The sequence below is a fragment of the Gallus gallus genome, chromosome 4 (genome assembly GCF_016699485.2).
Source record: "Gallus gallus isolate bGalGal1 chromosome 4, bGalGal1.mat.broiler.GRCg7b, whole genome shotgun sequence".
In the NCBI taxonomy this organism is placed as follows: Eukaryota; Metazoa; Chordata; class Aves; order Galliformes; family Phasianidae; genus Gallus; species Gallus gallus.
Genome location: NC_052535.1, coordinates 56105243 through 56121409, shown reverse-complemented (window position 1 = coordinate 56121409; position 16167 = coordinate 56105243). Strand labels below are relative to the sequence as shown.

Sequence of the window (16167 nt, the reverse complement as noted above, 5' to 3'; positions counted from 1 at the left end):
GGCCTTTTGGGAAGAGTTGAAGGTTCATCAGAGTCAGACTTGAGCTGTCAGTTAGTGGATTCTGTTTGATCACCGTACCTTACACATCATCTACCAAGCAGGGAGAGGAGGCAGCAGCAACAGAAAGGGAAGGAATGGTATGCTCCAATGAAACCAGATGTGTTGGCACTGCCATGTGAAAACCAGGAGGTTCTGGTTATTTACTGTTATCCCGTTACACTTCAAGTATTGTCTCAACTTTTATTGCGTATGGCTTTTGACCAGTAGGAACATAAGGTAGCAATAACTTTTGCATTAGCTAAGGAGAGAAAAAATTGAAGTCTGATTTAGGAAAACACTACCCAGTTCAGTATAAACCCGGAAAGAACAAACTCAATCTGGAAACAAAAAAAAAAACAACCCCAAAACAACTGAATCAGCAATTTTTCCAGAGTGGGTCAGGACCTCTATCACTGGGCTAATATTTTTAATCAACTGTTGCTATCACATAAACCAGAATTACCACAGTAGGCTCTAAATCAACATCATAAGAATAATAAGATGGTGTAACAGTGTTACATTTGCAAAAATACACAGACTACTAAAAATCAGACTGCTAAAATACAACTTCATCTTAAATTAAAAGACAACCAAGAAATTAAAATTTACCAAAAGAAGATAAAAACTGGAAAACAGGTCAGTGACAATGGATTTCATGATGAAAAGTTGAATAATTTTGTTACACAATTCCTTTAGAAGTTTCTAAACTACTAAATTGGAAGCATTAGTACATTTAATAGCCATAAAGATAATAGTTGCTCAAGATAACAAAAATCCTCTGCATTTGCTCAGTTATGGAGGTATATTTTTAACATAACTTATGAAATCATACAAGTGAAAAGTACTAGGTTCTCCAAAGAGCAAGATTAACCAACAGTTACGTCTTCAATTTTAAACTAAATTATGTTATTAAGCTATAATAAGGAAAATAAATTGTGTACACAGTGCTGTTGCTACAATAATCTAATTATGGTAAGAATTGGAGAAATCAACAGTACTGAAAATGAGACAGCTATACAAACTACTGTAGTCCAGCACAAGTTGATGGAGCATTGTTACTACAGGAGCTTAAGCTGTTTGCCCAAAGTTTGCTACCACAATTTAATAGAGGAAGCATATTAAATTACTCAAGAAATGTTAGAAAAGGAGAGGGGTAGCATTCAACATTACTACTGGAAAAAGAAAGTACCACTGCAAAGGAGGAAAGTATTCAGAGCCGACATGAAGCTTCCCCTTAAGGCCTGAAGTTCAGCCAATGGATTTGTTTCATTTTAATCCCCAGGAGTCTGGAGTGACAAGAATATACAGAACCTTGATTAACTGTGTTTCAACAGAGTGCAGTTACACAAAAGGAGGGTACTCAATCTTTTACTATACTAATAAGCAGTCAAAAATAAGGAGAATAAAACAGTTGGGCTATGAAGGAAATAGAATTTTAGTTTTGCAGCAGATAAGGATGTTTGCATATTTCTGAATTATTTCTGAGTAAATAAATAATTTTCTATAAAGAAATAATGGGGATAAAACTCATGTGTCAAACAAGAAGAAGTTATATGTTAAAATAGCTATTCTTTGCAATTTTATGCGTATCCAAAGAGCAGACGTGGAAGCTGGGATGAATGTATGTACTTTTAAACACAAAATTCACTGGCTGGCTTTATACTACAGTTGCTCCAATACAAAGTACTGAGGCATGAAGAGGCAGAAATCAGAATATAAGCAATATGTATTGCTAAAGAATAATTGTCTGTGAAGGTGATGAGGCAGTCCTGCATTTTCTAAATAAACCTCCATGTACATATTATGTAAGACTGAAATGTTAGATATGTGAAAAAGGAGAACAGAAAAAGATATATTTTTAATACACTTTCCTCTTCGGCATTTTTCCTACACCGTTCTCAAGGCATCATGACTAGATAGATAAATAGTGAAGAAGAAACCGTGGAGCAAAAAGTAAGTAAAATAAAAAGATTCTGAAAAACAAAACTAGTTATGTGCAAAGAAATACCTGGACAGTGATAAAAGTACTGAACCAGACTTCTATACTCCTCTCCAGATAATTCCATCATGTGAGAACTACCATCTTACATTTTCATTGTTATCTGTTTTTCTTAATACTTCGAATAAAAAATACACTGATTTTCCTTAACAACAAAAGCAAGAAAACACACACACAAAACCACACACACACACACAAAAAAACAACAAACAAACACAAAAAGACCCAAAAACTAAATGCATAATCTAGCAGTAAAACAAATGCCTTACAGAAGAGTTGATGCTAGCAGTGCTAGTAGCCAGATTTGTGACTTGTGACTTCATTAAAAGGATATCTAAAAGGATATCAAGTACACCTGGGAAGATCTGTCCTAAAAAATACCCAACAAACTGCTGCACCCAGAAACTGTATTTCAAATAACTGTATGCTTCCACAGGCTTAGCTGAACTTAAGCATATGTGTCCATATCAAACAGTAAAACACCTCCATATCAAAATGAATTATGATGGATTTACTTTGTTGTTAAATATTTGAAAGGGCTAGATAGCTGGATTTTGACTTAGTTACTCCTCCTTCCTCACGCTTGTCTAGTGAGATAATCAGCAGTTTCCATTTTTCATACATAAATTTAGAAGTTGCTATCTTTCCATAGTTCAAAATCATTCTTCCAGTAGAAAAATCTAGCAGATAATTTTGATGAAGAATCTAGCTTCCTCAGTTGTTGTGGTTTATACTTAAATTTATACTTAAATGGATCATCTTTGAACATTTGGTGGATATACTGAATCCTGACACAATCATTTTATGTTTCAAATACTTCCAAAAAGGCAGCATTGCATTTGTTTCTTCTCAGTGTTTTTTGTGTTTAGTATTTCAGAGACTACTTTCACAGATTCAAATCAAGAACTGAGATGAAAATATTTTCATGTGCGTCTACTTAATTTCCAGATTTCAGAGTTCAATTCCTTTTACAGAAAGCACACCGAGTCAGCCTTCTCCTAATTCTTTCTCCATATGCTGTGCTTTTCCAGGCTTTTTGTTCCAAATCCACATTTGAAAAACTAAAAACACTCATGACTAATTTAAGGATTCCTCTGCCAATACCAAAGGAGCTTAAGGTTAGCGCATATGAATACAGATTAAGATTGAAAGACTTCTTCAAAAGCCATCCCAAGATTTCTTAGCTGCGTGAGGCTTGCTAAAAACAAAACAAGCAAACAAAAATCAGATCAGATGTGAAATGATTATAAAAGTGGTATTGTTGTAAAATTAAAAATAGGTATGTTGATTGTTAAGAAGTTTGGTCCTGAATTATTTCTTATCCTGATGGAATAACTTAATACTAAATATTTTTTCTAGTTATGTACCAGTTGGACACCTACCCTGGAACTAAAAAGACAGTGACCTGTAGAATTTTTTGACAATGCTCTGTTTTCTATGGAAAGGCAAAGGAACACACTTCCAGTGGTTTAGATTGCTTTAAAATTCCATTCCTCTAAAGAAAAAAAAAAAAAAAAAAGAACAAACACAATGTGTGTTTACTCGCAGGCTGAAATCTGAAAGTGTGATTCATTATAGCAGTGCTGCTTTACTCTGACTGTTTTTCACCCCAAGGTATCCGGTGGCAGCCTCAAGATGTGAAAGATAATTTACCAAAGGGATCGTAAAACATTCTAGAAGAGAATAATATTACCTACATATTGCTTTAGAAATAAAGATAAGCTAAAAGAGATTTCTCTAATCTGAGTCACCTTAAAAGTGTAATTTAATGAAGCTAACTAGGAAAAATAAATAGGAGTATGCCTGAAAGAAAAGAGAAAGGATTAGAGAATTCTAACTTCAGAAAGGTGCCAGCCTGCAGTGAATGTGCAATGATTAAAAAGACAAATAACTGAAAGTCTGCACCAGAGGAAAATAAAAGCACTGAGACTGTGAACATGGGAAAAAATACAGATAAAAAGAAGTCTGAATTTTATGTTCACAGGTTTGTTAATACTTTTAAACAGATACTCTTTAACATATATAACAGAAGTAAAATTTGTTTATAAGAGTTAATCTTTATGATGCTTCAATGTATAAAACACCTTATAAATTCTGCAGCTACAGCTGAGTTAAGATAACCTGTAAACTTCCTTTTTCACTATTAGTATTTCCTTGTGTGATACAGTATTACCCTTTTTCAGAAAATAGGCATGGAAGTGACACAAGAGCAAGAGATTCAGCTTGCTAAGCAGGGAGTATGCACCAAGAAGGACTTCAGGGTTCCTGTTTAGCTGGTGGAGGGCATGTCTGCAGGAGCAGTAAAGTGCAGTCAGGGCTGGGCAGGGCACACGTGGGTACACTGTCTGGCACAAGGAAAGAACAAGCAGAGAGTGTGGGCAACTCACTGAGGTGGAGACCAGTCAGTCAGCTTGCACACACACACAAGCCTCTTCAGCCCAGCAGCATACCTGATATGACTTCAGAGATCTAAAATTATTACTTTTGGAAAGATTCCTTTATACATTTACAGAAACAGTTCTCCTATTCAGACCACATATATAATTTTCCTTCACGACAGAAACAAGAAACGAAGTGTCCTTCACTATGACAATTATGCAAACAAATTAACTGGAAGTGCCTTTTTCAGACAGATGCACCAGCAGGGCTGGCAGAATAGTTGACAGTAGAAATTGCACAAGGACAGAGTTTAATGCCTGCTGTCAAGCCCCTGGCCTGTTCATTCCGTATCATGAAAATTTTCTCTCAGGCAGACCTAGAACATGATGTCTTTTCCCAGACAGGTGTAAAAGATTTTACTTTACAATCCATTCACTCAGTTGGAGTGAGGTTCACTACCTCGGAGCAGGTAATGAAGCATGGAACTTGTGTTGACTTACATAGCCCTGTCTGTCACCAAAGCTGTCATCATATCTTCTCATTTCAAGTCATACATTCACAAATATATAAACACTACATGGATTAGTTGGTCTGCCAAAAAGAATCTAGACTACGTCCTAATATTGATTCAAACTACTCCACAAAGCTACGAAATATGAAAATAATTAAGATATTTGCTTCAATAGAGTTCTGTGCACTTCAGCTCTTGCACTTAATCAGTTTATTATTGTTTTTTATTCATCTTCCCTGAGAGGTTCAAATTCACAAATATACTCGAACAGTAATTAGAGCAAGGCACAGGTGAACTACCCTAGAAAATTAGCACTGCCACCCCCTCCTTCGTCTTCCATCACTTTACATTGCACAAATTTTAGCTGGGATAAAATAATGCCCATAACACTACTCTTCCTCATTAACCAAATTTGTACATGAAACCTCTAAGCCTTTGAGACAGCGTAAGAGCTTTTTCAAAGATTCGATACTTCATTTTGAGCTGTGGTTTGTTTGTTTTCCATTTACAATTATTATTAAAAGGAAGGAGCTGTTTCTTTCCCAGACATAAAACAATTAGATTAGACTAAAAAGGTCACAAAGACTAACTCTTGTTAGCTAAAAATGAAAAGGAGAAAAGCTAACCAGAAGAAAGAGCAAGGAGACTTTCAAGAGCTTCGGGAACACCAAATACATGCATTGGTTTAAAGCACTCAGTGTTTTTAAGACACCCAGTATGCAATTCAGTGTCTGAAAAACTCAAGTCCAACTACTTAAAGTTCAAAATACTCATTTTTTTCTACTCTCAAAATCAAAGAAAGAGAAAGCCCATGAAAAAAAACAGCAACACAATTTTTAATGCTTTTCATGAATGCTAGAGTAGAAAACAGAGTTTTAGAAATAAAGGGAGAGGAGCTTTCTGCATCTACTTTTTCTTCCACAGGAGAAAAGAAATTCAAATACAAAGTAAAATAGGATAAAATAAGTACCTCAGTAAAAACAGCACTAAGTTTATTGACATTGGTCTGTCTCTTTTTGCAACATATGCTGGTACATGAAATTCAGCAGGTCTCAAGAAGTCATGAGCAGTACTGGAAATAACTCCTCCTACACACTGCTCAAAAAAACCCCAAACACCTGGCACAGACAGCTCATTGATGGCAGAGTAATAGCTCAAACAAGATGAGAACATTATGCATTGCTCTAGGTGATGTGTTGGGATATATCTCATAGAAGAACTACACAGGAGCACCAGAGTATAAAGAAACAGTCTTGCCTGAAGATATTTCCATTTCACTTCTCTGAGCTGCTTTTTGGTATTTGTTATTTTGTATTTTCCCCTCAATTTTCAAAACTCTCATCTACTGTATAAAGCAATTAAATGTTCCTACCAATATTAGGATGCTTCAAGAGACGACAGATTCTAGCTTCTCTTTCCAGTTTCTGGTGATCTGCAACAAAGGAAAGCACAATATTTCCTTTTAGTATAAGTTCAACATAATACAGCATACTTGCTTTATGAAGAAAAAATACGTTATCTGATGCAATCTTTAAAAAATACTTCCTTTATTTAGATCTATTAAGAGTTTACACTGTTGGCAATACTGAATCAGGTTACTGCATCTAACCACTTCTTTGATGGACCTACTGCAGGCATCGTTCCAGTAGAAAAATCAAACTGCCAATGTAATGGCAAATATTCACAGCATGACCTGTACTTAGCAGGCAATAAACCATGTTACAGCATTAATCAAAATAAAGACAATCCAAATCTCTAGTACTATCTTAATTTCTGTCTGTTAACTATTTTAATAATAACTGCTGTACCAGATATACTGTTCAACACATGGCAATCACCCCAGCATTCCTGCCACAACACCTTCTCACTGCAATAAGATTTGTTAGTTATTGGAAATTCCAGTAGAAAGTTTGTTCATTCATCTGAAAATATACTAAACACTTATGCCCAGGTTTATCATCTCTTGGTCTCTCCAACCCTTCTGCCATTTGATCCTTTGCAGCCTTTGAGCAGAAGCAATTGGCAGTAGGTTTAAACTTTCCTCATATGCCATCAATGCCTAACAACAGTGAGAGACAATACACCACTATTTATGTTTAGCTTCATTTTGATTAAATTGCTGGCTCTGCCTTCCCACCAGGTGCTCAACCACTGGTTCAGGCTGTGACTTAGCATTTCCACCACAGGTTAACAGATTAATACGGTACTTGTTTTATATAATAAATGAGAGCTGGGAAGGTGTGTAATTGTTTATACTGGAAATACCTGGAGGTTTTTGGGTCTATCACAATGTCTAGTGTCAGACAGTAAAGAATAAACACATGCAAAGGAATCTATAGTTTGTAACACAACCTAATATTCAAAAAGGTTTATTTGGGCAATATGGATAGAGAATTAAGACAGAATAACAGACTACATAGAAACTACTAATCAGAACCTGATCACCTGAGTATGAGCTGCAAACCTGAAATACTTTAAGAATATATGAGAAAATATTTCATTTTAATATTTGTACCTGTACAAGGAAAATCCCTTCTATGCCCATAATATCAGCATTACATACGAGGATGCAATCCTTGTTTTCAAACTGCTAAGTGCAGTAAAACACATAATGCTTTCTGATTCTCTTTTGTATCTTATTGACATTGACTCATTCTGTTACCTTCTTTAATGTCACAGTAAAAAACCGACACACACAGCAGAATTAAAAAAAAAAAGACTGAAGCCGTATTTTAGGATCTTAGTTTTTAAAAATCATGCAAGTGTTTGGCAGGACCAGTTTAGATATTTATTTCCTTACTTTGTCATCAGCAACAGCCTCTCTAGACCCAGCTAGAGGTAACTCAGGTAATAAAATACAAAATTTGAAGATAATTAAAGTAGACAACTACTGCCTAGTATTTAGTCCTGTAATACCAATAAATTGCCCATTTTCAGCAGCATAATTTCTATGGGTGCTCAGCATATTAAGCATTTATCAAGAGGCACAAAAACAGCTTAGATCCAATTTCATGAAATTAGCTAAGAATATGTAGGTTGCTCTGAAACTATTGCCTCCTATTTATTTCCATGAAAACTACAACATGTACAAAGAGCACAATAACACTATTTGACACAGCAAATTCTCAGTTACAAAGCACTATTTTTTCAACATAGGTCACTGCCATAACTACGCATTTTTGCCAGCAATGAACAAAAGCCTGCATGCTATGCTTATAAAAATCTGCACCAGTGGAGGTGACCCACTGCCCCTTTCACCACTCACCACTTCACTCTGCCCACATCTACTGTTTGGTCTCCGTAAACATCCTGCAAGTGCCAATGAATGTCAGTGGATGCAGTGTTTTCCACATGGAGGAATTCAATGACAAACCTTTGTTTTATAAATAATGCCATGTCAGGCTGCCCCTCTGCTGCCATTTGTCACATGACAGCAAAATGTAAGGGAACACTGGTTGGAAGTTTCAGCCTCTGCTGCCATACCACCAACATCCACCTCTGATGTCATGAACCAACATAATGAAATAAGAGGAGTTACTTTCAGAGCAGCCCTCATAGTTTTTCAAAATTAGAGGAGAAATAAACTGTAAAATGTTCCTGGAGATGAGTCTGTACTGCTATTATTTTAACCAACTCCAATTTGATATCTAAGTATGTTATACTGACCAGTCCTTCATGAGAGCTCAAACTTCAGATGTCATGTAAGTAATCTGGGTTATGCTATCTCTGCAATCTGAACTATCTGCATTACATTTGAGAGTGCTCCTAACAACTGAAAGGGGAAATTCTCAACTTTTCTTCCTCCCCAGTAGGTCCTGAGTTGAGTAACTAGCACTCAAGGAATAAGAAAGCCTAATCTACAAAAGAACATTAGGCATCAAAATACTACAGCACGAATGAAGAAATTATCTGCTTTTTTTTTAAAGCAACTTGTAGAAATCTACTATGGTAGCTGTTCTTTCTCAAATTACCAACAACGTTATTAAGTTATCTTTCAAAGTAATTACATCACAGTCCCTCTGATACCAGCCTGACATTGGAGTCTCCTGGTTAAGAGTTAAATAAGGTTCAAGAAAAAAAAACACTATAAAAGCCCCTCCCCTGAGGTGGCTACATTCCACAGTGCAGTCCTGAAATCCTCCTCTTAGCTGGTGCTCTGCTCCATAAATTGCCTTGGCGCTCTCACCTTTCTAGTCATAATTTCTCCTGTTCAAGCTCAATTACAGAACCATAAAACATCCTAAGTTGGAAGGGACTCACAGGGACCACCATGTCCAACCCCTGGCTCCACACAGGACCACCCAAAATCCAAACCCCATGTCTGAGAATGCTGTCCAAACATTCCTTGAACTCTGGCAGCTCAGGGCCATGATCACTGCCCTGGTGAGTCTGTTCCCTGCCCACTGGTGCAGAGCCTTCCCCCAGTCCCTGCCTGCCTCTCCCCTGACACAGGTCCATGCTGATTCCTCAGGCCGTCACTGTCCCCAGAGCGGAGAGCTCCCTGGGAAGAGCTGCAGCTGCCATGAGGTCTCCCCTCAGCCTCCTCTGCTCTGGGCCGAGCAAACCCAGGACCTCAGCACTCCTCATATGTCTTGCCCTCTAGACCCTTCACAATCCCAAAGTTTTCCTTCCTAAATCAACTGAGGGCTGACAGGAAGACTTGCAGGCATGTTTAACAAATGAGCAGTTACTGGGCTGTGTGGAAAGCATGCTTACAGCTACTGCTCTCTAGTTCCTCAAATCAAGCATCAGGGACTACAACTTCTAGACAATTTAATATAAATATAGATGCAGGGCAGGTCCTCCCAGAGCAAGAAAGCCAAATTCACAGAATAGCTACATAGATGGTTCTGCCAGAACAGCTGAGACAGGACAGTACAGTGCAACAGCAAAGGAGGCCGGTGGCCTGTGTTACTGCCAAAAAACTGTCTTATGAAATTGCAACTTTACTCTCCTAAAGAGTGCTCTGGCTTCAGACTACCCACTACAGACGTGCTGCTCTACACACAGTTTGATAGGCAGGACGCAGACTCAGGACCAGATAAGCAGCAGCAGTAGGGCAGACGGGAGCAGCAGGTACATAATTGTGTGTGGCAGTGATCCTGAACTATTACTGAGGAGTGGGATGTCAAAAGCTCCCCTCTGCAAGAAGTGTCTCATGTAAAACATCAACAGTCCCTGCAGAAAATTCAGAGAAAATTCAAGAAATGGACAAGCTCAGAAAAATTCGGTAACGATAGCAACTCTTAGAGTTAAAAAGCTCAAGCCTTACTTGTAGTTAGATACACATATTTAAAAGAACTATGATAACAGATTTCAAACAAAATATAAAGATCAAATTCCTTCTTTAAAATAGTTAGCACTCAAAGTTTACTTTTTATTTTTATTTATTTTTTTTTTTACTGGAGGAAAAAACACGAAAGGGAACTTCATTTTTTTTCCTATAATTTGTACTTCCCAATATTTTCAAGTCAACTTTAACAGTAAGAACAATTGAATCAATTCCAGATGTTAACAATTTTTATACTCTTGTACTAGCATAAGCTTGCAACACTGAAAAAAAAGCAGTCTTCTGCCCAGAGGTGTAGTTCTTGAGTCATCACTTGCCAACTAAACCATCATAATCTATGTGAAGCCTCAAAGCCTAGACCAGTTTCAAGGCAAATAATGTCAGCTTAACCTTCTTTCTAATCTCGCTTTGTTAATTAAAAAAAAAAATAAATCAAATTACAATTTTAAATTTCTTAAGTGCAGAATACAAAAAGATTTTAAAACTTAGCAAGAGCTAAGAGCTCTGTTAGCTCAGAGCTCTTCTATAAACTTCAGCTCTTCCACCAAGGTTATATGCAAAGATTTTTAAATTCATTTGCAGCAGGTTTGAAACTCAAGCACACATATACACCATTATGGCATCTTACTGCTCATCAACTTCGGCTGTAACTTAATAGTAGGCTGACCAATTGCAATCCTATATAGAGCAGAAAGGGAGATGATCTGAAATACAAAGTAAACCAAGTTTGTTTTAGGAAAAAGCTGGAAATATGACCACCGCCTCAAGAAAAACAAACAAGAGACTACTGGCCATTTGGCATAAGATGTTCGATCTCCAGTCCCACGCCAGCAATACTTTAAAACATTGTTCTGTATCCTCTCAAAGTACATTTACAGAATGGGTCCGCATAGCTAGAAAGTGCGGAGGTGTTCGTCTTCTACAAAGTGCCAAATAGATTCTATGTCAACTCTTCAGGAACAACTCCAATGCAGTAAAAGCAATTACTTCTCTGACTTTTTAAATGTTTACAGTGTAAACATTTACAGTTTCTTTGCTATTAGTTGCTATACCACAGCTTCTGAACTGACACTGTATATGACTAATTTCTCACATACACTACACATTGTCATTGGTCATTTAACTAAATAAAATGCATCTGATTAGTATATTCTTTTTTGTTGGTCATGACTATTATACTACAGCTGAGAGCATGCTGAATCCACAGACAGTAGGCAGGTACTGCCCAGGTAAGGAAGCCTGGAGCATAACTCACAGCATGCATGCTGAACTTTATACAAATGTTCTTCCTGAGCCAGTGGACAGACAGGAAATTAAACCAGAAGAAAAACAAAAACCAAACAAAACAAATAAACAGTATAAAATTTATTATGTGAAACAAAACTCTCAAAGGACAGCACAAGCCAGAGCAATTAACTGAAAATAAATTGAAGTCTAAACCCACAAGATTCTGACACCCATTGATGTCACAAAGATTTTATTATCAATTGCCTTTTCCAAAAACTAAAACAAACAACCGAATTGTAGCTGAATATGTGTTCATCTAGTGGAAAACTTTGAAGTAAAAGCCGCTGAGCAACAGACTCCTTGCATTTATTCAATGACGTCAGTTCTTCTTACCTACTGAATTTCATATTGTTAACTCTGATATTTCAACTAGTACTATTCTCTGAAAAAAAAAAAATCTATATTTCTTAGATATAAAATTTCACATTGTATGGCCTGCCAACTAGAATCACCCAGCGAACGCAGGCATTAATCACACTTTCAGCTTGAACATCAAAGCAAGGACAGGCCCTGCTTTGCAGATGCACAAAGTGTTCCAAGCCAGAGTAGCTGTGCACATGCAAACTGTTTCAGACTGTGCAGCAAAACATGAGGAAAATTCACAAAATGATCGTGTTCTAGTAAAAGGATTTCTGACATTACACACTGTGCTGTGGCAGGGTTAACATTCACCTCTATTTACAGATTTAATAGTGTGCTCTAATGAGAAATATTATAGCCAATATTTGCTAGATATTTGCTAGAACATTGGATAAACTGTTACTGCATGTTTTAATAACAGTAACGGTATTTATTAATAAATCCAGACCTTTTCATAAATTACTCCTCACTCAGATACACACTAGAATATCAGAAAGTTATGTTCTCACTGTGAATGACTGTGTTACAATATTTACAGTTTTTCCACTTCCAACTTAACTTGAATACTGACCAGTGCTGGTTAGGTGAAGTCTGGTGTCATGTACATGATACTAGTAAGCTGCATTTACTTCATTCAGCTGCTTTTATCAAAGCAGTAGCAATGCAACATGAATGGAGACACCTCCCCATGGTATGCATTGTGCCCTGAGACAGCAGAGAGAGTTCCTTGAGTCCAAGAGTTAAGTGGATATCGAGATCCAGAAGATGACAGTTGTACTTCCACAGAAATAAACAAATCCTTAGAGTTGGTAGAGAGATATCTGAAACTGATAAAGTCTGAAGCATATTAATTTTTGGGGGAGGAATCAAATAATTGAATCCTGTAGGGTACCCAAGAAGAAGAATTTTCAAGTCTACATGCTACTTCTCCAAGTTTCCTGTATTTCTTTCCTTCTCTACTGAATTTATTTACAAGTACTTCTAACTGTGAATGCTGTACATAAATATCTATTTCTGTTGCGCTGTTTTCAACCAAGTTTCAATTACAGTTGATCTGAAGGTGAATGTCAAAGGGGAGGTCAAACTGAAACACTAGAAGCCCTCCGTCTCCCAAATATCTGAAACATAAGGTGTGCCACTTCCCTGAGAGTTGAAGGAGTATACTGATTGTGGCAGGACAACTAAGAAACTACCTACCAGACAGCAACTCCCAAAGAATCTTTAGAAAGATTGTGGCAGTGACTAACATAAAATATTTACACTACAACAATACCGCAGGAGGAAACACTCTGTTTAAAAAAAAAAAAAAGCTTGAAAATAAAATTCAAGACACTTAACAATAATTAATTTTAACAGCACATAAATAATCAGCTAAAACCCTGTACACCTGTCAAAATGAAAAGGGAAAAAAAGACTGTCACTAGCTATATATATATACTAGCTAGTATAGTACAGTGTATTTTTCAGATTTTGATGTTTTTCTTTAGACAGCTAAATGAAGAGCAAACAAGGTGCTCTAAGTGTCCCAAGAGACTCTCTTCAAATTGCACTGCAGCGTATCATAAAGCCTACCACAAAGCCTCTTGGTCCTGTTATAGTCTTCCACAGAAAGCAGAAGAAAAACAACAATTCTGGCAGTTGGATCCAGTAGAACACAACTGTACTTTATTTCTTGTACTGGTATTATTTTAATAAGAATTGATTTTATTTTGCTCACTCTTTTTCCTTCACAGAAAAAATAGGTCCTATTAAAGAAAACCTTATGATGCATTAAAATCACCACCACCTTAGGTCTTTCTGTTTTTCTATGAATTTAAAATACAAGTTTCTTGTTTAAAACTACAATCTTCAAAAGAAGTACAAAACATTTACCCAGTCCTATATTCTACTGAAGAAAAGAGTTTGGTAAAATCTTAGAGCATGCAAGTCAGCTTAGTTCCATTCTCAGAGAAAGTAATTTAGGTTACCTTAAGCCATAAAGAATCATGAGACAACATCCAAGATCTCTCAAGGAAGACACTACCAACACCTCCTTAACGCTGAGTGAATGACTGTATGAAACAACACTGATAACTCCAGCTTCATTAATACCAGACAAGGAGAAATTGGGGAAATAAAACAAGGGGGTCTCATGACTTAGGATTTTGATGTAGATAGAAATACTGTCAGAGTTAGCCAGTTGGGTAGCTAACTGAAGGAACCGGCCCTTCTTTGAAAACAACTTCTTTTGTCTTATTAGAAAGTAATGAAAGCGTGCACTTTTAAATAAGAGAAATCACGCTGGGAGCAGAAATCAAAACCAAGTACTCCCATAATCAAGCAAGAGGCCTAACTGGAGAACAGCTCTCTCCTCTCTTTGCCCCTTTCCCTTCATACAGATTCCCTTGATTGTTTTTTTCCAGAGCACCTTCATTTAACAGGATATACAAAGTAGCTTTTCCCTTCTTCTGAACCTTTATGGCTAGTGCATTCTCTTAAAAAATGGGTCACATCAGCCTGGGCTTTGTGCCAGTAAGATGTAAACAACACCCTTCACCTTGATTGTGTTTTTACAGGAAGATGGAAATGCCTATTCAGGCAGGTTGGACTAGAAGACCTCCAGGTATACCTTTCAACCCTCGGCCATTCCGTGGTTCTGTACTTCTTCCCCATTTGGGACAGAAGAACAGGTGTGCCAGGGAATCTTGTTTCTCAGTAGGCAGAGATGCCTCTCCATGTTTTGCAGGACAGCTAACTTAATCTAGCATCCAACCATTACCAGAAAGAAGAAACAGTTCCACCGTAGCTGGCATATGTTCCTTTTCTCATCTCTTCTGCCAGCCCAGGTGCTCACCTGCCCTCCTGCCAAGCTGGCTCAGATAACTCTGCTGACAAAAAGTAGTTCAGTTCTGGGACTTGCTTACAGTGGAGAGGAGCTGAGTACAAGCAGGTAGAGTTTTCAACACAGCTAACTACCACCTAGCTCATGGGAGCAAACTGGGAGGTTTACCTCATAACTCTGTATCCCTGGGCTGAGTCACCCATTGGGGGACAGCACTGCGAACCCACCACTGGATTCTGTGTTGCTTAGCTGCCTGCCAGCTTCTTGCTTCAGCTGTGGATTTTTCAGCCATTTCTTTTGACACAATCATAGAATCACAGAACGGCCTGGGTTGAAAAGAACCTCAAAGTAGCATCTAGCGGGCACAGCTGCCAGCCACTAGACCAGGCTGCCCAGAGCTGCATCCACAGTGGCCTTGAATGCCTCCAGGGATGAGGCATCCACCACCTCTGTGGGCAACCTGTTCCAGCGTGTCACCACCCTGTGTGTGAAAAACTTCCTCCTAATATCCAACCTAAATCTCCCGTCTTAGTTTAAAACCATTCCCTTTGTCCTGTCACTACCAACCCATGTAAACAGTTGTTCCCCTTCCTGTTTATATGCTCCCTTCAAGTACTGGAAGGTCACGATGAGGTCTCCCCGGAGCTTTCTCTTCTCCAAGCTAAACAAGCCCAGTTCCCTCAACCTCTCTCCACAGAAGAGACGCCCCAGACCTCTGATCATCAATGTACTCTCCATATTGACAGTCATGGGAGAATAACTATGAAAGACTAGCATACATCCTGAGGCCCAAACATCCATGTGTGTAGACTTCTAGGCCAAAAACTGAGAATAAACATTTTTTATGGAAAAGAAATTGGTGCATTAAACACAGCATTGCCAGTGAGTCAAGAGCTGTGAGCCTCCCACTGCATTCAGCATTGGTGTGGCAACACCTTCAGTACTGTGCGCAGTTCTGTTCTTTACAATATAAAAACAGTGTTAAGCCTTCTGGTGCCAAGGGAGGCTCAGACCAGATATTTGGAAAAATTTCTTTACAAGGAGGGTGGTCAAAAAATGGAACAGTCTTCCAAGCAAGGCAGCTGATGCCCTATGCCCGTCATCTGGACAATGCCCTCAGTAATATGCTTTAACATTTGGTTAGCCCTGAAAGTGGTCAGGCAGTTAGACTTGAATCATTCTCATTTAACTACAGAAGAGTCAAAGAACACATGTATTTCAGCACTATAAAAATGCTGTCAAATGCAATGCCTGAAACAGCAGCCATTAACAGATTTTTCTTCTCTGACAGTTATACAAACCAACCAACTCTTTCTAACTCAGTGGGGAAAGACTCAGGTTAACGAAGTAATATAACTTCCCCTACCACCACCTTGACTTGGTCACCTTCTCCAACAATATAGAGTACAATAAAATATTCTAGGTACTGTGAATGTAAATTTTTGTGGTTTAAATGTATACAATGTAATAGGAACGGTGTT

The 16167-nt window shown here is 37.8% G+C and overlaps 1 protein-coding gene across 23 annotated transcripts in view; it reads right to left on the bottom strand.

Annotated features, from left to right (window-relative positions):
* Positions 1-16167, bottom strand: part of CAMK2D (calcium/calmodulin dependent protein kinase II delta) — a 157722-nt gene that overhangs the window by 91701 nt on the left and 49854 nt on the right. For all 23 annotated transcript variants that reach the window (XR_005859129.2, NM_001039300.2, XM_015276279.4 and 20 more), the window contains exon 3: positions 6301-6360. Coding sequence is in view for 22 of the 23 variants with exons in the window: in NM_001039300.2 (NP_001034389.2) it covers positions 6301-6360 (60 nt within the window). In the remaining variant the exon portion in view is untranslated. The remainder of the gene's footprint in view (positions 1-6300; positions 6361-16167) is intronic.